Genomic DNA, 22,292 nt, shown 5'->3' on the forward strand with positions numbered 1-22,292 from the left:
AAATTCTTGCCTGGCACAGTATGTTTTTATATATGTTGCTAGTTACATAGAGTTCAGGCAATAAAAAACTCTAATATATCCGCCAGCATAATTAAATATGGTTTGAAATGTTTCGCTTAATACTCAAATTCTGCTGTTACATATATATCTAAGAACTATGTTGAGATGAAGGAAAGGCACATAATTATTTTACATCCTGCATATTATAGCAGTTGAATATGCCAGTTCAATTGAGTCGATCTGTTTTTCTCTTTAAGGTAAAATTAACCATCTGTGTCAGGGTGGGATAATTTCCTAGCAAGTGCAGAGAAAAAGCAGCTGAAATCAAAACAAATATCCTTTTTCTGTCAACTCATATTCAGCATGTGGTGTTTTTTTTTGTTTTTTGGTCTCACATGAATGTTTGGCAATCTTTTACTCTTTAGTAAAAGAGTAAAATATGTGCTATTCCAACACAGAGGCATTTGCAACTCTTAATAGCCTGCCAATTTGTTTATGATTTATAGATTTTCATATGGGCTGATCATAGATCAGAAAAAAGATATGCAAGGAAACAAACCCAGCCTTTATATTATTGTAATTTAACTCCACAGTTAATTGAAAATGGTCTTTGCTATAATTTTTGAGGATATATTGAAGGAGATGAATATGATATCCATTCCTACTAAACACTGTTCTATATAATGATTGTTGCATGAATCATTTTCTTTTTAGTCTCTGAGAAACCTAGGTGATTTTATTTTACTTATTTTTCCTGCTGCTAATATGAGTTATTATGACTTAACTATTAGATCTGTCAGCAAACAGCAGCTGCAGCTTTGTAGCTTTTCTCACTAGGGAATGTAGGGAGTGAGAAAATATGTTAGTCAAAGATTACCAGGAAGGTGGGGAGTCTCTTCCTACAAGTAGAGAGCAACTAGTATTGATCACATCATTCCCTCAGGGAAGTGTCCAGGAAGTGCAGAATTGGAAAACTATAGACCAGCTGTTTTGGAAACACACATTTTCTCTCCCCCTCCCCATTCTCTTTGTCTCACACAAAGAGACACACATAGCTTAGAATCACTTTCCATGTTACCTTTTTCTACATGAAAAGCACTTTCTCAGTGGCAATAAAAATATTGCTTGTCCACTTAGATTACCCCATCTTCATGCCACAAAATGCATGATTGTGAATTCACTGTACAGGATTAACTATAGGTGAATGTATGAGGAGCTGTATGCAGAAATAAAGACTGTTAATGTTATATCAAACTGAAATAAGCTTTAACAATTAAAAGTTACAGACAAATATTAATATTAAATCCTAGCTTTTTGTGTTTTTCACTCTGTCTCAATTCTCAGACAAGCTTGTGGTCCTAGAAACACATTACCAAATCAATGTACTTCCCAAACTGGAAATGGGATGCCCAAAATTCAATCGCTTAATAGCTTGTACTTGATAAAATATTAGAAAGCTTGTAAAAAAAATATATCCTTCCAAACTGTCCACTCATATCTGTGCCCAGAAAATGTCAGCAGGTGATCTATTTGAATTGTCTCAAGGACAGGATTTTTCTTAGTCCTAGAGATCAATAGGTTTATAGATGCAGAAGCTTATATGTGCAAAGCTGAATTCTAGCAATTCACACATGCTTTTCAAACACTTCACAACTAAATGGCAATGGTACTTCATATACTATTAGGAATGAAGTGCCATAGGTTCTCCTTTGAAAGAAATTTTCCAGGCACATTATCTTTTATTGAACAGGTTGAGAATTACTTTTGCCTAGTCTTAATATAAGAACTGATTATCAATAGATTATTGCTGATATTAATAGTATATTACAACTACTCTGAACAATTTTTGTATGTCACTTTCACACGAATATTTAGTGCAAGTTCAGATGTAGGCCCTGATCTATATGATCTCACAATGTCTGTAGCATTTAAAATCTGAACAGATTTGTTTCTGGCTCAGCGGTGGGGGAAAAAACTAGTATTTTCTTTTGCTGTATTCTGAAATATAGAGTATTATGAGCACTGTGGTTCCCCATTGGAATTCTTGCCTTATTGTTGCTTCTGGCTTTAAAATTCAAGGCAACTATTATTCTTCTTCACCACCCCCAATAGAGCTTCCACTTATAATATAACTCTGATAAATGGGAATTGCTTGCAAAACCGAAATCACAGCCTGGAACTTTGCAATTGGCTAGTCTCCTGCTGAACAGGGCTGTGCAAAGCTTCAAAGGGGCACTTCACTTTGACTAAGGATTGATCAAAGTGTTTCTTGAAATCACCCAGATGAAAAGTCCCCAAGCTTATAAGCAGTGGAGCTCCATAAAAGTGGCTTTTGTTCATTCAGAAAAGCCACTTATCTTGACTTTGCAACTAGTTAAGGCAGATCAACCTTGATTGTTTTCTCTGAAATGTTGAGATGGAGTGAATAATATATGGAGCAAAAAGCACCTGGTCAAAGAATAACATGTTCATTTCCCACCCCCATATATCAAACAGAAAGGGAAAACAGAACTCTTATCGATTTCACCCTTACAGGTAGATTCTACTTACCAATCACTCATTCAGTGACTGTTCAAAGTTGCCACAATGCTGAATGAGAGGTACTTATGACCTCTCATAAGTTCCAGCCATCTCAGTGGACCTACAATCATATGATAGTAACTAGATGCCTGTCACACATATTGTCAGATCATCTGATTCTTCAGTAATTATGAATTTTCATTGATAATCTCTGAAATATAAACTATATAAAAAGAATTAGTTTCTGCTCAGTTATCTTCAATATGATGAAATATAAACTATATTTCTAATTCCCTTTTCAATGATATAATTGCAGGAGAAGTATCTGGAAAGATTTGGAGATGATAGTAGAAATCAGAGTAGAAATCCCATGTGCTTCTCTTAAAATTATGCCCTCAACTGTATTTCTGGCAAGTTTTATGATAATCAGTATTCACTTCTTGGCATACTTGTTATAGAACATCACATATAGCCATTCTCAAATGGAAATCAAAAGCAGAGGTTATTGCAATTAAATTCTCTGTCAGCCCTTCTTCATTCAAGAATCAGGAAAGAAAACCACCGGACTCCATTTGTTGAAATCAAGTGTACTTTTACTAATTATAAATGAATAGAAGCGAAGCTAAGCTAAGTCTGATTTTTTAGGCACGAAAGCGAATAATATATTGTATAATTCATTCCCCTCCCCTTTGTATCCTGAATACAGTCCAATCATAATTCTCCCAAATGTCAGGTGTGAGATAACGTCGAAAGGCATCACCAGGATGGAATGCTGGACCGTTGGTCTTGGCGGGAAACACTCCTCCACATGCGCAGTAAGGTGGTCAGTTCAAAATTCAGAATCTTCCTCCAGCACAACAATGATTCCCCTCCCAAATACCATCCCCCCTCCCCGTTTCAATGGCAGCCGAAGCAGCAGCAAAGCAGAGGCTGACATTCTCTAAGTAATGTCCAAAAAATCAGGAAGCGCTTCCTATTTCAAAGTATTTTGAAACATTTACAAGTCAGATTTTTTATTTGATTTTTATCCTGCCGTTATTATTTTATAAGTACCCAAAGGCAATGAACATACCTAATATTTCCTCCTTCTCTTCCTCCTATTTTCCTCTCAACAACAACCTTGGGAGGTGGTTTGTGCTGAGATATTGCCTTATAATTTAAACTTTATTTCAACTTAAGTAATTCAGAGCATTATGATGTTGCTGTCTGTAATTTAGATGTGTTTGAAGTACAGAGTCAGCTGCCTCAAATCTTGGTTTAGGTGAATATGCAACTTTTGTTTTAAGGCTATCCAGCTCTTGAATTAATCTTGGTAAATTGTTCCTGCATGTTTTTCATTTCATCACATAAGGATTTCCTGTTGCTGCTCAAAATAATTCCATTCTAAAACCATATTTATAAATAGTTGCCATCTTTCCCCAAATAGACCCAATCTCTGCACATTTTGCCATGGTTCAATTTCCCCTCCTCTTTTCTAGTGTCCTAGTCCTGCAAGTACAAGGTTCATTTTTCCCCCCAGATCAACTAAGTGTTGATTCACAGATTGCAACATAAACTGACCATCCAGTTTGTTCACGAAGCCTGATGTCATGATCTAAGAGAGTAACTTAGACTGTTTTAATGCCTATGGCAGGACTAAAATTTACAGGCTTCTGGTTTCCAGTGTGGTGACTTAATTAACTACAATATCAAATTGACTCTCATAGTTTGATTCCATTTCACAACATAATTTGCCATAATCACACTTCATAAAACTTCACATGGATTGCAACTGCATTGCTAAGCAAGAAAACAAACCATTTCTTGAAGTAGTTCCAAACTCAGTCTGTATCGTATTAGGAGTCAGTTCAAACTTTTCCAGCTGAATATTGAAAATCTCAGTTGCAAAGGTAGCTTCATCTTGATATTTTTACCATAAGGACTACCGGTAATGCTTCTTTGAAGGAACAATTGGGAACATCTTAGTTTACTGAAGATAGTTAGGATTTTTTTTATTCACTGTTTGCAAGGCAAAATTAAATCTCATTTTTTTTCTCTTTAAAAATAGTGTTCAAAGTAATGGCTTTAAAAGAAAGTAATGAAATAACTCATTCATTACTCAGTCGGATTCAATAAAATAATTCAAGGACAGAAGAGAAAGAGCAGATAGGCCACTTAATCCTCCATGCTATTGAAAATATTTAAACTAAAATATTAAAAGAAAAAAGAAAACAATCTACTATTATTTCTATGTCACATTAAATGGAAACAGACATAAAGATAAGCACATGATAGTTTAGTATGTTAGGTATTAATGTTATAGGTACAGCAGAATTTGACAGAAACCATCAAAATAATAATTAAGAACAATTCCTAATTAAGAAAGTGGTGTATCCTTTGTGATCAACCACACAAAATCTGATTTAAAAAAAAAAACTGGAAACAAACCTGAATTGTGAGCATGGTAGAATGGTACCTGTAGAATTATAGTCCATTAACAGTAAAGTTAATATCAGATCTAATTGCAATTAGACAACAAATCTGTCAACGATTCCATTGGCATATGCAGCGAAAGAAATTACTGGGACATTATTTTATCAAGAATATAACTTTACTGATATATCCATATAGGCACAGAAAAAGCGAAGCTAGTTCTGAGATTTTCACATGAAAAACAGCATAGTTAATTACCCCCCCCCCCATTTCTGCCGTCCTTTCTCCATTGTCCACCAATCCAACATATTCTTTTTATTTTGGTAAAACAGTATGCACCTTTGGAAGGTTCTCATCACATGGCCTTAAAGTATCAGGATCTTCCCAAGCTAAACACAGCTGACATAAATTCCTCACCTCCCTCCCAGCTTCCAATATATTCCAAGCACTTCCTCCCTTTATTTTTGTTCTCAAGTTGCAAGTAGAGGTGCATTACAAGCCAGCTTGACAAAATCATATTAGTTCCCCACAGTCAAGGGTTTACTAATGTTAAATTTGAATTTAAATTATAGTTGGTTCAACAATGAAGGCTTGATTTTCTCAAGAACATTGTCTCAAACATGAGCCCAATTTACATTGCACTTATTCTTACTTGTCTATGTTATCATTAGAGAGTAAGTAGGATTAAAGGCCATCTCATTTTGTCTTCATTGTTTCTTGTTGACAGAAAGCTAGGATCTTATTTCTAGTTTTGTATCATGCATTACATGTGAAAACTAATCATAAGGGTAGCAATTTACACAAACACACATGCATGAAAAAAACTAGTTACACACAAGTTTCAGAATTGAGTATGAACAATTAGCAAAAATTTTCCAAAATGAATAGCTCATTCTATCCAGTTTCATGGACTTATCAGTTTCAAAGTACCTGATTAATACAATTATGTCTCAAACTATTTTGATGGTTCTGCATGAAATGAGCTCTTCTTTATTTGGATATTTGGCAGACTGATGGTGCTAATCAAATCTTCTATCAAGAACTGTCAACTGTGATAGAGCTAAAGTTCTGGTTGGCTGCATAATCCTGTCAACTTGAAATTGGGAGAAGGAAAAATGTATGTTGACTGTCTGCCAAAAGTTAACACCAGAGAAAAACTGCAGTTAAATGTTGTGTTCCAGGGCCCAGTTGCTTGTGCTTGGAGGTTTCAATGTTTATCTCAAATATAGAAATTACTTATACCAAAACATCCATCTCTTAATTATTTCACTTCCCTCTCTCTCTCCAATGCTCACCACAATCTAGGCTTAAAAAATATTTTTTTTATGCTGCCAAAAGCATGAATATTTTCTACCAGTTCATTAATTGATCATTTGGGTGAATCAGGAATTCTTTTTGATCCACCCAATCCTTTTTCTTTCCAATTCATTCCTTGCTTTTTTTTCTTTGTCTGCCTTCCTCTTCACATATACAGTATATGTCTCTCCCTTTGTTTTTTTCCACATTTGTTTTCCTATTGCATGATAAAACTCTATTACTTCCCTGCTTCCTTGTCACAAAAATAGTTTTTTCACATTGCAATGTCTCTTACTTTCTATGATAATTGTTTATTTCCTCCTCATCTATCCATTCCCTACCCCAAGGCTTTCTTTTTATCTTTTTTGCCTTTTCTGGAAAAGAACATAATGCTGGTGGCATAATGTGGGCATATCTTAAGGTATCACAATCATATACAAATTAGATGATTATATAGTTTCAGATAACAGCTGAGGAGCAGCAATGCATGAATGCACCCTGATAAGATTTGGAGCTCTTGATAAGCATCTGTCTACCCATTCAAACATTGTAGGTACCAGTAGACACCAGGCCACTCAGCTGGAGGTGAGCAGCAGGTAAGTGAGCAAAATTAAAACCATCCTACCTTGGTCCATGGAAAAAAAATGTGTTCCACAACAATGGTCCCAAAGTTTTTGGCACTTGGTGCCAAAAACTTTGGGACCGTTGTTCCAATACTGAGGTTCAGTAATAGAGAATATAGTTCACATAAAATTGTTATTTTCCCTCTTTGTGCCTTTCAAATACATTTTATCTTAACATAAAGCCTTTATAAACCTGCAAAGCATTGTTGACTAGTGGAAGTTTCTTTCTTCTTCCTGCAAATATAATTTTACTTGCATAAAAGCTGTAAAGAACAAAATAAAACTAAAGTATAAATTGCTGAGAGGCTTAGCTAGTCAGCAGCATATCAAGTTAAATAAACAAAATAATGTTCATTTCCTACAGAAGGGAACCATGCTCTTTTGTACTACATAATAGGCAGTAAAAATTGATACAGAAATGCATTTCCTCCCCGGCCCAAAGAAAGCATTATTATTTCATTTTAGCTGAAAAGATAACTTAGTTTGGGTCCAATGAAATCATCACAATGAAGTCATCAGTTTGGCATTTTAAATTATTACTAAACTTTTTATTGCATCTTGATTGCATCTTCTAGCTGTAGAATGATCTCTAACAGATGTCTTCAATATAGTGGCTTAGACAGGCAGAAATTTTTAGATGCAACAACATTTCTATGTAGCCACAGAAGCCACTCCTTCAGTATTGGCAATCCCACTAAGTGTTCATTAAATTTAATGGATGCTTTAGAGTGAATGAGTACTTTTAAGGGTTAGGATCATTGCCTTCTCCATGTAAAGAACTTAATTTGAGGTAGAATTATTAATTATTTGTCTTCTTGTCTTCATATCTTCTTTCCTACTTTGTCTTCATATCTTCTTTCCTACTTATACTGTGAACTTCTATATTTACTGTAACAATCAAGTCCTACAGTACATGCCAAGTTTAGTGCACTAAATCACAAAGAGGAATTTTTCCTTGACGATAATATAATGCATGTATATGTAGATAGTCCTTAACTTACAACCACAGTTGGGGGCAGAATTTCTGTTGCTAAGCAAGACAGTTGTTGTGAGTTGCAGCCAATTTTACCCTTTTTGCTTTGTTAAGTGAATCATGCTAACATTGAGTGAATACATCTTCCCCATTGACTTTGCTTGTTGGAAGCTGGCTGGAAAGGTCACAAATGGCAATCACATAACCCAGTTTTGATCACATGACTGTGGGAATGTTATGATGGTCATGTGCAAGGACTGGTCATAAGTCACTTTCTTCAGTGGTATTGTAGTTTTGAAAAACACCAAATGAATTGTAAGTTGAGAAACGAAATGAAATAGTAATCAGCTTCCTCAAAGTAAAGTCAGGAACTTTGGATAACTTGCTGTGTGAAGAAGAAAATGGATGTCTAACATACCATCATGTTTTGTTCTCTATCAGAATAATTTGTTTTCGTATTCCTTTGAAACAGGTTTCAACAACCTAAAGTTCAGATTATATTTTGTTATGTTTTCGAAATGAAAGTTTGAGATTATTATCTCCCTCCTGGTTTTCAATGATTTGTTCCAAGACAAAATGGTTATTTCTTTATGACATTGTAATCAAATCTGTGGGTTTACTCCTTTTGGGAGGAAGGGGGGTGCTGATAGAGTTTTATCACACAATATGAAAATTGTATTTCTTTATTCTCATACATCAGTGAATACCTTAAAAACATTGGCAATATTTGTTACAATGTCACCTCAGATTAGATTTATTATTCAGCCTCTGTATCAAATAAATCGGGTTTGTGTTATGCCATAGCTATAGAAAATACAACACTGTAAATAATCTGTAAGCTCTTTGCATCACTCTTTGAAAACAACTTAGGCTATCTTGTTGACTATGTTCATTTTGGTTCATTTTATTCTGAACAGAATAAAGTTCCCTACAACTGGGAAGTATCTGGCTACCCAAAACTGCTGTATCAGTGAGATGAGTAGCATAGAAATTTAATAAATAAATAAATAAAAACCAGTGGAGGATTTATTCAGGGAAGTTTATTACCAAAGCTTCAGGAGCTGGCAAAACGAAGAATTTTCTGAAAGCTGTACAATAATTAAAGTTAGTACAAACAAGATAGTGGTGGGATTCAGCTAGTTCACACTATTTCAGGAGAACCAGTTGTTAACTTTCTGAGCAGCTGGGTGAACTGGCTGTTGGAAAAAATCATTAGGGCAGAGAACCGGTTGTTAAATTATTTGAATCCCACCACTGAAACAAGGATATATTAATATGTCAGTTTTAGTTTTATTTAATTACTCTGAAACTTGTTCTTTTTTTCATAGGCTCATAGAAATCTAAATGTAATTTTCACTGGTACTTATGCTGCTACATTTTCATTAATAAAATGCATGGCCGTAAAGGCCATATACTAATAAATAAATGTTCATTTTATTGTTAGAAGTCAAAAAAGACATAAATAGTTATAAAGTCCCCCATACAAGCATATCTAAACCAATCTCACTTGGTGTCATATTTGCAGCTTCCTATGGATCTCAAAAAAGCACAGATTTGGCGGACAACAGATACACCCTCCTCTGCTGAATGATCTTTTTTTTCCCTGTAGACAGAAATGTTAGAAATAGGATTGGGTGAGAAATGGAGTTGCTAAAAGATATCTGCATTTTCAGCCCTATAGACTGTCCTATACCATGGACCTTCTATTCTGTTCCAATCTTGGTGGTGTCATTTGTTTACTAGACAGATAGAGATGCCCTCAAGTTGAACTTGATTCCTGATAACCCTCCAGTTTTCTTGGCAACAATGTGGAAGTGGTTTGTCACTGTCCTCTTGTTCTTCTTTTCTCACATTAAAGCGCTAAGCAGCCAAACCCTGCTTAGTTTCTGAGAACAGACAAAATGTGCCAGCTGCTAACATCTCTTGAGGTTCATTCACAAAATATCACAAGTATTCTGATCGATAAGCATCATGTCTCAAATGTACAAACATATCAAAATCTTTTGATATGGTTCTCTCAGTATAACTCTGTAATCAACTGTATTTTTATGGTCAAATTAGTTGCCATGTTGTGTTTTCTCTATAATTTGCTTCATTAACAGCCCTATCACAGATTTTTCATCCTTATATAGGTTGTAAAATGTTACTTTAGACTATTTTACTCCACAGCTATGCTACTCTGAGAAGAATTATATGAATGTCTGTATTTTGATTTTTTTATAGTTTGTAAAATAAATATTGGAGTAATTTTCAGCAGGATCCAAAGAGCAGAACTTAATTTTTCATATAAACATAATTTATTTGGAAGCCCTTGAATGACTGCAGGCATTGGTGTAGAATGAGATTAATCCTGAAATTGATAAAATGAAAAGAGGATCTAGGGAAGAGTGTTTGCTTTTGGGGAGTTTTTGTTGCATTTTTCTGTTTTTAATTTTCTGAGCCATTCAGAATTGTAGCACATAAAATGGGCCAACTATTAAGTCTTATAAATAACTAAACAAATTGGTCGAGTGCCATCTTAGCAATTCATGCAAAATTTGCTCAAAAATATGTATAAACTGTTGATAATTTTATACTTTAAGAAAAACACCATGAAGAGCAACTGAAACAACGAGTGTTAACAAACATAAAATCAATTTATTGAATTGATTGAATTTGTTAAATAATGAATAAAAAAGTGAGATTAATCTGTACATTTACAATGAAAATTTACTGTTAGTCTGGGCTTTTATATTTTTTTCAAAATCTCAATGAAATGGGGAAGTAAGATGTATAGGTGTACAAGTGAAAACATTCAGTGATATAAATCAGAAATTTCTGCTTTGCTCCTGCTTAATATTTTTTTCCTTAGCTTCTATATCTATACCGAGACATGTGTATCTGTTTATTAGATTGTTTTTTAATTTACTGTTGCCATATGTTGGCTAAAACAATAAACTGACAGGGAAAAAGAGTCTTGAGTCTGTTCTGTTTCTATTCTAAATACAAAAAATTATCAACAATTAACAGAAGAAACCCATAAACCAAGATTTTTAATCATGCATACTATTGCATTAATACATATCAATTGACCAGCTCAACCAAATCTTTTTCAGAAAGGAACTCATTAGGACACCAGACTTGTATGATGAATATTACAGGCATGGCAATTTGAGGGTTCTATAATTACTACTTTCATTCTAAGAAGCAGACTTTTTCATTTTTCCCATTTGTCTGTTCCAGCCACATTTGAAAATGATTAGTAGTGGTCATGATGTCAAGATAATGTATCATTTGGAAATAGGTTGGGGCTATTTAAAAACTGTTCATTCCATGGTTATTGCCTTGTTTTGAGCTATCTTTGTTTGGAGGCATAAAACTAATTTCAGTTAGTGAAACCAAAAGTGATAAAAATGAAATAACAGTAGTGCAGCATCTATTGTGATACAACAGCACTACCGCAGCATGAAGCATTTCCTCACTTGAAGCTACCTTTCACTGGCCTACCTTAAATAAAACTTGGAAAGAACACACAGTTTTAAATATTTACTTTGACAAAAAGTAAGCATTAAATGCATATTGAAATCCTATTTGGAGAAGACCTGCTTGAATTATTAGTTTAATATATAAATAGAATTAGAATATATATAAAAACAGATGCAAAAGGGCAGTGAACTGAAAATAGATTTCCTCCTTGTGAAATCCGTCTAGTTTTAGTTTTCTTCTTCTGTTGGGGAGAGTTGCATCCATTTGTTTTCAGAGTCTACCAAATTCATGCTTTTGGGGCAGCATTATAGCTCATGATTGCATTTCAAGTTATTTATAACTATAGCCTAGGGGTTATCTGAGAACTGCTATTACATTCTCTCAGGTATTTGTTCCTAATAGGTTTCATATTTAAGAGGACGCTGTTTTGCACTTTTCTGTATTCTTTGTGTCTATGTATGTGTCTTGGGAATAATTCCCAGGGAAGATAAGTAAAACATTGCAATCCTGCTAGGCTTAGGCTTTACCAATGAAAAGATAGCTTTATACAATGGCAGTACTTTATCAAACAACATGTATTTAATTTTTAAACAGAGATTTACAAAATGCTCTGTTGGCACATCTAACCTATCTTTTAATTGCCAGCAGGCCATAAAAGAAATTGCAGTGAAACTACAGTGAAAGAGAAAACTAACATTGGAAGTCTTTCCCTAGGAAGGTTAAAAGCAGATTTTCCTGATGTATTATTTAATGTTTGTTATATAGTGGATTAAGCAGTGTTGTAGTACTAAAGGAAAAGCTGTTAAAATGCCAACATGCCTACATTTTCTTCTCTTTTTTCCAGATAACATTCAGTTTTACTTTAGATGTTTGCTGAAGTCAATATCAAAAGAATAAATGAATTAACAGTTCCCATCCTAGCCAATTTAGAGCAGCAAATCAAGTTACAACCCTGGATATGGTCAAGTGAAAGAGAAGAATAGATTTAACTTTGTGAAGTCTTTATTTAATCTGCAGGCTCTAGAGAGCTGAAGTCAGCAGGCTAGGATGATATAAAAGGATGGAGAAATAGTGCCTTTGCCACAGCTGACAGCATGACAGTGATGGAAAGAAAGGCCAGGTGCTTTCAGAAAAATACCTATTCCCATGATTTATTTTTAAACCAATGGTTCTCAACCTTCCCAACGCTGCGACCCTTTAATACAGTTTCTCATGTTGTGGTGATCCCAAACCATAAAATTATTTTTGTTGCTACTTCATAACTGTAATTTTGTTACTGTTATGAATCATAATGTAAATATCTGATATGCAGGTTGTATTTTCATTATTACAAATTGAACATAATTAAAGCATAGTGATTAATCACAAAAACAACATGTAATTATATATTGTGAAATGGTTTGCTAATGAAAATAATATTATATAATATAATATAACGTCTAACCTTAAACAAGGTATTCTAAATATAAATTCATTAATATTATAATAGTTCATTATATCATCTTCAATATATCCAATAATAAAGTATTTTTATATCCTATTCTAAGTCATTCTATTATTTTAGTATTGGTAACATCTCTAATAATTTCCAATTCCATGTTTTTTCCATTATTATCATCAATCTAATATATATGTATACAATTATTATAATTATTAAACATTCCTTGAGTATAGCTATTATTACAATCTTTTTATTATGACACATAACTAAATTTAATGTAAATTTATATTATGGCATTTCATTACATCGTCCTAAAATCATCCAATGATATTACATCTTTATATTCTATTCTATATAAAATTGTTTATCTTTTATAAAAAGCTTTTCAACCTCATCTCCATAGTACCACTTGCAAATTTATATAAAATTTTATATTATCAATCTAGTATATATAAATGCATTATTATCATTGTTAATCATTTATTTGACTATAACTATTATTACTTTATCTTTTACATAATACTCAAAGTTTAAGTTTAACTTGATTTTATTGTAACATTTCATTTCATCATCCTATATCCTTCCAGTAGTAGTACAATTCAATATCTCTTGCCATTTGTAGAATCTGTATTCTAAGTGTTTTCTTGATAAGTCTTATGTGGATTTCTCTTAGCAACTTGTTGTTCATTCCATATCTTATAGAGAGTTGAAACTCTCCATCTGTTCCTTCCATCATCTTGCCTTTGGTTATCACTAGTGCTTCTGCTAAGATTACTCTCATTGTTTCTACCAAATTTTCTCCCCTTTCTTCATCTATATTTTGAGGTCTGGGATAGAGTTTGAGTTCGTCGAGCTCTCCTTTCAGTAATTCACACATATCATTTACCTCCACTCTCGGTTTGCTGTCAATGTCAACAATTTTCTTATCACTTTGTTCATATTTCTCTGCAGTTTTTTGAACTCTGTCCTCAAATTTCATCATTGTTTTGTAAATATTCTCAACTCTTCTCTCCATTCTTTTTATTTTTTTGTTCTATAATCTCAAATCTCTTATCAATTTTCTCTGTGCTTAATAGAACTTTTTGAATTTCTAACATAATTATTTGCAATGTTATTTCCTTTTCTTTTTCATGTTACGCCATTTTTGGATTTGGATTTGGATTTATTAAATTTATAGGGCGCCCAATCCCGAAGGACTCCGGGCGGCTTACAGATATAAATTTTAAAAGAAGGGTTAAAAACAAACAGAGGAAAGAAGATTAATGAAGCACACCATGCACCCAGTCTAATCGGGGCTGGACCTCGGTCGAAAGGTCGAGAGGTCAACAGCCCCAGGCCTGCCAGAATAGCCAGGTTTTGATAGCCTTTCGGAAGGCCATGAGAGTGGGTAGGGTCTGGGGGTAGTTCATTCCATAGGGTCAGAGCGGGTACAGAGAAGGCCTTCCCCCAGGGTGCCGCCAGCCAATATTGTCTGGCTGATGGCACCTGGAGAAGGCCCACCCTATGCGATCTTATTGGTCGTTGGGTAGTGTGCGGCAGAAGACTCGCAGATATCCGGGTCCTAGGCCATGTAGGGCTTTAAAGGTAATAACCGGCATCTTGAATCATGCTTGGAGACTGATAGGGAGCCAGTGCAGCTCTCGGAGGATAGGTGTAGTGTGGGTGTACCTTGGTACACCCAGTATCGCTCGCGCGGCTGTATTCTGGACTAATTGTAGTTTCTGAACACTTTTCAGGGGCAGCCCCATGTAGAGCGCATTACAGTAATCAAGTCTTGAGGTGAAGAGGGCGTGAGTGACTGTTTGCAGTGCCTCTTGGTCCAAATAGGGCCGCAACTGGTGCACCAGGCGAACCTGGACAAAGTTTCTGAATAGCTACTTGGACCAACCTAATTACTAATTCATAATTTCATATCTGATCTCATGGGCGGCAAGCCACTCCCACAAAGTAGGCCACACCCACAGAGTAGGTTCGGACAATTTTTGAAACCCACCACTGAGCAGGACGTGCCCTTCTCTATCACTGTCTCTTTGGGACGGTTTAGGTCCAAAAGGACCGTCCAGCAACAGAGATATTGACAGCAATATAGATTTACTCTATTTCTGAATTGTACACCATGTCTAAAATTCCTGGCAGTGGGGGTTGTGTTTTTTCTCCTTCATTCTTTCCTTCCTTCCTTCCTTCCTTCCTTCCTTCCTTCCTTCCTTCCTTCCTTCCTTCCTTCCTTCCTTACTTACTTACTTACTTACTTACTTACTTACTTACCATGTTGCATGTATAGTTACAATTTATATTGTTTTATTGTTTCCTAGTATGATTTGATTGCTTATTAGGAACCTATGACTATCATTAAGTGTTGTATCTTATGATTCTTGATTAATGTATTCTATTTTATTTTTCTTTATGTACACTGAGAGCATATGCACCAAAGACAAATTCCTTGTGTGTCCAATCACACTTGGCCAATAAAGAATTCTATTATATTCTACTCCACTCTTCTCTACTCTACTCTTTCCTTCCTTCCTCACTCAGCAGCAATCTCCATCTTTTCAGAACTGTCCTCTTTTTTGTGTGATACAGTCTCTCTTCACTCATGTAATTTCCTCTTGCCCCACCTTCCCTTCACAGCATCCAAAACGACTGACAAGTACTAAAACTTCCTTGAACAGCTGGTTCAAAAGTGTTGGTTTGCAAGCAAAATGCAAATTGAATGATCAAAGGAGAAGGATATGTGTATTACCTTGAAGAATCCCTAAGAACATTATGTATCCAGATGGTCTTTCAAATGAATCTAATATTTAAGCTTTCAGAGTGTCTAGAATGTACTCAACCTCAAATCTTCCCCATTTCCCCCTGAAATAGGAGGAGGTGACAGAACAATGTTGCATAAAGAGCAAGAGTGCATTCTTCCACCAGAAAGAAATGGTGGAAAACACAGTGCATCCTTAGTGCGGCTGAAAAGCTATAAGGTTGGCATGTCAGAGGGAATCTAGCTTCTCAGATAGGCATGAGGAAGGGACACTTCTTATAGAAATCCAGACATGATCTTTAACTACTATGAGAAATATAATTAAGTGATAATTGTCAGAGAAGCTGTAAAAAGTCTTGAGTGTTTCAATTTTATTTTGGGTAGAAGTGGAGCTGCCTGTTGTTCTTGGAGAAACAGGATATCTTCAGAGTGGGAGCCATAGATATGTTTTTCAGGAGCCACAAAGAATACATAAGTTCTCTTTTCTTGCACACATTCCTGAAGAGTCTTCTTAATGACCACACTATATATATTTCTTAAAATTCCATTCTACATTCCCACTGAATTCCTTGGAAAATATGTTCACTCTGTCTTTGCATGCAACATTCTCTCTCCCTCTTTCTGAGCTAGACATGCAAATTATTTCTCTTTGCTTTTTTCTCTTTGTTCTTCAAACCATGATTCACTTAACTGAATTCAATGGATCAGCTCTTCATGGGGGAAATTTCTAGATTTTTCTGCTATCAGCCATATATCCATACCTGTCCTTCTCCCCAAGTGAGACAATGTCTCATGGGGGTAAACCTTTAGGGTTTTGTTTTTTCATCCTCCAATTAACTGTTTAGCATTGTAACATTTTAAACTTTCCTGGCTTACACAACTTTGCTGCAATTAGATGAGTTGCACTGGTAGCAGTAATTCATGCACTAGTAATCTCAACAGTAGAATTTAGTGATGTACTCCAGATCATCTCACTTTGAGGTTTGCTAATGAGAAAATGCTGGACTGGGAAATTGGACAATCTAGCAAGAGTTTACATTGATATTATTCTATTGGCTTCTTTCATATCAAGCGATCAAATTCACAATGTTTGCCATGGTATAGAAAGCCAGCCATAGTTTAAGATATGAATACTTGGTGGAATATTTTCTCCCTTATATATATGTTAGATGGCTCAGATCTACTGACTCTTATTATGGTAAACAAAAATTAGCTCATGCAACTATCTCAGAGAAGATGGGTTAAATATTATCATAAATTTAAAATGTATTTGTTCACTGAGACCTCTGTTTTAATTCTACTGATGTGTTCTATATTTCTGCTACATCATATTTTTGTTGTTTTAAGAATTTAAAATATTTGTTTTATTGACTTTCTAGTCAGTTATAATTACAAACAACTGCAGGTAGCATACATCTCTCTTCCATAAGTCAGGTTAAAACTATATAGTAAAATAAATATCAAAATAACACTGGCATTATAAATCATATTAATCAATTGAATCAACCCAGATACCTTCCATTATTAGACAGACAAGCTCACAACTTTCTAACCCCAAGGCCTACTGAAATAATCATGTTTTAATGGGCTCATGGAAACCCAGTCTAGGAGGAGCCATTCAGATATCAGAGAATGCTATTTCATGGAAGTAAGGCAGCAGCTGAGAAAAACATCTCCAAAGAAAGCTAATTGAAACATTATTCTTTAAAGACATAAGAGGGCCATAGCAGTCCTTTCAGTTTAGATCACAAAGGCAAAACATTGTTCTTTCTCTCTTCATCCCCATACATTTTTCAAAACCATTGTAAATATATTGTCAACATGGGTCTATTTAGACATCTCTCAAGGCTAAAGAACAAAATCTGGTTCCCCTCCCATTCCTGCCTCCTTTATCATCCAACCATCTCCAAGACTGCCCCTTTCATTTCTTTTCATGCCCTTACCCTATTTTGCTTTTCTGATCAAGAAGGCTTGCTTTCTGTTGTCCAGTTTGTCTTAGATTTCTTCTGCTCACCTCATTTCCATCATTCAAACTTTTTTTTACTTTTCTCCCTTTTCCTTTACTTTTCCTTCTGTTCTTAGATTCCCTCTTTGATTGTCTCTTCCCATTTTGCTTTTTGTGTTTACCCTTTCTACATGAATTCTCCTCGCACATATGTGCTAGTCATTCCCGACTCTAGGAGGCGGTGCTCATCTCCATTTATAAGCCAAAGAACCAGCCCTGTCCGAAGGCATCTCCTTGGTCATGAGGCTGGCATAACTAAATGCCAAAGGCACATGGAATTCTGTTACCTTCCCACCAAAGGTGGCTCCTATTTTTCTACTTGCATTTTTTTATGCTTTCAAATTACTAGGTTGGCAGAAGCTGGGACAAATAACAGGAGCTCACCCCGTTATGCGGCACTAGATTCGAACTACTGAACTGCCAACCTTTCTGATCAACAAACTCAGCATCTCAGCCACTGAGCCACTGCGTCCATCTGTAGATGCATGTATATTGTATTAATATTTTTTTATGATTTCTGAATGTTTCCAGCACTGAGGAATTTCACTCTAAAACTATAGTGAAACAAAGGGCTTACAACCTCTGGCAGTTTCTCATGATACATAGAAATCTGATTTAACAGCATATCAAACAATAGTTAGTGATGCAAAGACTTGACTCAGGCAAAAGGATAAATGGCTTACTAAACTCATATTCCCAAAGTGGATAGGTAGGCAAACTTTGATAGAAAAGAGGTTGGCAAGCTTTGATAGAAAATACATTTGTTTTAAATTAGCTAACATATTTTTTTTCTTATCATTTATCATCTTAATGTTCAATAATCAGCTAAAAAGCTATTTGTTACTAAATGCAACACTGAAAGAACAACAATATTAAAAACTTATGATCTATGATGACCACATGATGTCACAAAAATAGTTGAGAGCACCCAATCTGATGGTTTAGGGAGTTTAAAGGACCAAAGTTTAGGGTAACAATAATGAAAAAATGGCCCAATGGGCGGATTTTTTAATAGGTAATATTTATTTAATTTTATTCTTTTGAGTAAAAATACCCTGCAATCAGTTACATTAGAGTTCAGTGAAATCAAATCACCTCATTATGTTAACAAAGTCAAATGCCAACATGACTGTTTCATTAATTTTAGCTAATTAGATTATTATTAAGCCAAAGATTAAACTATTGGTATGAATTCTTTAAAAACTAATCTATCAGACATAGAATATATGGCGGATTCTTTTATTTTTTCTGACTCACAGGATAGATAGAGTGTTTTGTTCTACAATTTATGTACGGATTTCACACTCCAGTTTATTGAACAGAAATACATTATGGATTGAATAAAATTTACTATCAAATTACTAACAATCTTAGACCTGAGCCTACTTATAAATTGAATTAAATTATTGAGAGTACATAAATAGCAGATTATACTGCAGGTCTTATTTTCAGATGTGAAACTATTGGAATCATTAAAATCATATATTTTTTAAATTGACATGGTTTCCAAAATAAGTAATATTTGTCTTCTTTGTGTTTCTTTTCAGATGTTTTTAGTGTGAAATCAGGAGTCAGAAATGAAACCATACTAATAATGGAAAAGATGGACACCACATCCACAACCACAATAAAAACATTTTCCATTTATAAAGGGGACAGAAATCTGGGTACTCAAGCATCAAGTTCTTGGTTCTTTACAATTACCAGCCTTGCAGTTTGGTGGCATTTTGTGTCATAGCTGTATTACACTGCAGTAACTATGCAATTTCTGTGCACCATCATATATACCTTCAGCCTTATCCAAGTGAAAGCAAACTTAAATTGGTTTAAAAAATTCTATGCTCTAATATTATGTGGTATGTTAATTTAAGTCCTAAGTATTAGTCTGGGACTGGCTACCAACAAGGGTCAATTTGTACACAATTTGTCTCCAATGTCTGGAGGTTTCTTTGATTTGTTTGTTTCTTTGTTTTGGTACCATCTCAACTACTCAACATGGAAAAAGGATGAAGACAGAAGATTTCAGTAGGTTAAGTTATTGTGATAGGTACAGTTAAGAATGTCATAAAGTTATACATTAATATGTTGGCATTTTTTCTCTTTTACTTGTCAGATATTGGACTGTTGTCTTCTTGAACTTCTATGTTCCTTTAAATAATTGAATTTAATTTACATGCCAATAATTTATATCTATAGGGATCTATGAGTATTATAAGCAAAATTGTAGTTTGATCAAATTCTGGTCAAGGCATCATAGCATGCTTGAATTTCTTTGTTTCTTTTCATTAGATTGTAGAAAGCATATGGTGTCTTTAATGTATTATTATACAGTAGTTCTTTTAACAATTCAGCAATAAATAGAACTACTTCCCAATTTATTTTAAAACACTACAGAATAGTTTCCCTGCTCATGTATTTCTTTATTACATACCTACAATACCTGTCATGCAAATACCTGGTGAATTAAAAAGAGAAGAGACTCTTAGATGGCCATGGCAAAAATGGTTATTGACTTGATGTTGTATAGCTACAATGAGGAACCAATACCTGTGCTATAATCTTCTATACTGTAATACTAGCCAGCATGGTTAGCAATAAAGGATGCACTCCATGTTAGAGTAGATTAAGTAATAAAACAGCTTTCTGCAAGACAGCCGTTCAGAGCTCTGGAAAGAAGTACTTGTACACACCCTGCCATTCGATGCTTTGACGAGAAAGAAAAGATGGGCAGAAAGAGAAAAGAATGTGATAAATGGGGGGGGGGAGAGAAAAAGAGAGAGAAATATGCCAGAAATATGCCATAAAAGGCAATCCTTACTTGTTTGAGGGTTCTGGATCCACCCATGTCTTCTTTTAGCTCCATCCAGTCAATTACCCTTTGACATCATGTTATAAGACAAACGAAAGAAAAGAAATGGAATTAATCCATTACTTAATATGTCTCACAAATAGATGATTAGGTTTATTAGGATTTATAAACTCACTGTTTTATGGATCTTTGCAGAATCCTCCCTTTTATACATTTTTATGTATACTATATGGAATGTGATCCAGAAGATGAATATACACTTTCTTTGCTGCTGCTACTACTATTACAATCATTTTCATCAAACTACCAGGAAAATTTACCTTTTTTATCCTAAAAAATAATTTTAAAAAATCTGAAGTGCAGCTTCTGTTTATGATGATACACTAGGAGATAAAAATTTGAAAAAAATGTCAACTTATAATGATACCTCCTTTTTTGTAAATAGTTTTTTACACTTTCCAGAAAATTAATGTGTTTCATAATATGGTAAGAAATTGCAGTCCTGTTATTAATGAGATGGAAGAAGGCTAATTTGAGTATTTTTACCTCAATCCTCAAAATACCATTGAAAATCTACATACTACAATCTCAGCACAATTAACCATTACAAAGAATACCCATTTATATTTACTGAAAATAACAATAACTCATATAACTAAAAAGCTGTTTCCAACGTAAAAATAATTTCTGTGTAATTCCGTTTTAAATGCTATAATGTAAAATATTTGCTTTTGATTTACATGTATGATATGCATGTGTACAAAAATTACTTGCAATGATTTCATTTGCATAAAATGTATACTCAGTCTAGTATACCAATCCTAGGTACTATCTGATACATTTAGGACAAAAGCATAAAGTAAGACAGTATGGGCAACCCTTGTTGCTGTTGGAGTTCTAATGTGCACATTCTTTTTTGTATAAGGTTTTCTTTTATTTACTTTTAAAAGTTTCCTTATATACCTTACAGAGCACTGCTTTTAATGACTGTTTTCAGAAGACATTGCTGTCTTAGTTTAAAATTAAGTTACAATCTAACTTAATAAAACACTTTGTCGCTTTGAATATAGCAAAGCATTTCATAATATAAAATCTGTTCCATTCAAACGAAATTTAAGAATGCTCATCTGCTGATAAAATTGTATGGTAAAGTTTTAATTCTCATAGAGATGAATGACACACATGAGACAATACATTCCAAAATCTTAAAAGTCAGAAGCTTTTTTAAAAAAAAATCCATAGTCATCAAGCCATTCTGTTTGAAAAAAGTAATTTTATTTTAGTGCATGGAGTAATGATATCTTGATGAAAGAAAAAGAATGGAAACTTATGAGAGCAGATGCTTGCCTATAATTAAGCTCTACAGCCTTACAATACCCAAGAAAATGAATGTCACTCAACAAATACTAACAATCCTTCTATTAGGCATCTATCAGATTCTAGACAGAACATTTCTTTTGTGGTATTAAACAAACGCGTAGAAAATTAAATTCTCTTTCTTGAAAGTATCCAAAATATTTCAGACCCATATTGAAAAATCATAATCATTTGAGAATATTTAAGTTTTAAGCTTAATTTAGTGACTATGTAAAAAAAAACCTCAGTAAAATTCATATGTGGGAGGATTGCATCAACTGCTATGCTCTACTCCTCTGACTGGACTTAACTAGGTACTTCCTGCTTTCTTCAAAATAGCAAATTCACAGGAATTAAATGAAAAGTATATGTCGTAATATCTGATCAACATTAACTGGCAATTTCATCAAGTATGCCAAAATTCCATTAAAAAGCAACTATAATATTTTACACAGGCAATGCATTAAATTTATATGACAATGTTAAGGTAGTTTGCATTTTATCATTAACTTTCACCTTTCTAACTCTTCTCATTAAATCAGTAAGATACTATTTGTACTTCATATAACACTGCCAAGATAAAAAAAAATATTTTGTTGTATAGTATAAGCAATTAACATTTGCTCAGTTTATCTATTACAAG

The 22,292-nt window shown here is 34.2% G+C and overlaps 1 protein-coding gene across 2 annotated transcripts in view; it reads left to right on the plus strand.

The window, feature by feature from the left end:
• Positions 1–20,037, plus strand: part of LOC106548573 (glypican-5) — a 319,942-nt gene extending 299,905 nt beyond the window's left edge. For both annotated transcript variants that reach the window (XM_087725521.1, XM_087725522.1), the window contains one exon: positions 19,032–20,037. In XM_087725521.1, the coding sequence (XP_087581647.1) occupies positions 19,032–19,222 (191 nt within the window). In that variant the 3' untranslated portion in view covers positions 19,223–20,037. The remainder of the gene's footprint in view (positions 1–19,031) is intronic.
• The last annotated feature ends 2,255 nt before the right edge of the window (positions 20,038–22,292 follow it).

This window comes from Thamnophis sirtalis, unplaced genomic scaffold (assembly GCF_051295495.1).
Source record: "Thamnophis sirtalis isolate CommonGarterSnake01/CBP01778 unplaced genomic scaffold, rThaSir2_p1.2 scaffold_11, whole genome shotgun sequence".
Lineage (NCBI taxonomy): Eukaryota > Metazoa > Chordata > Lepidosauria > Squamata > Natricidae > Thamnophis > Thamnophis sirtalis.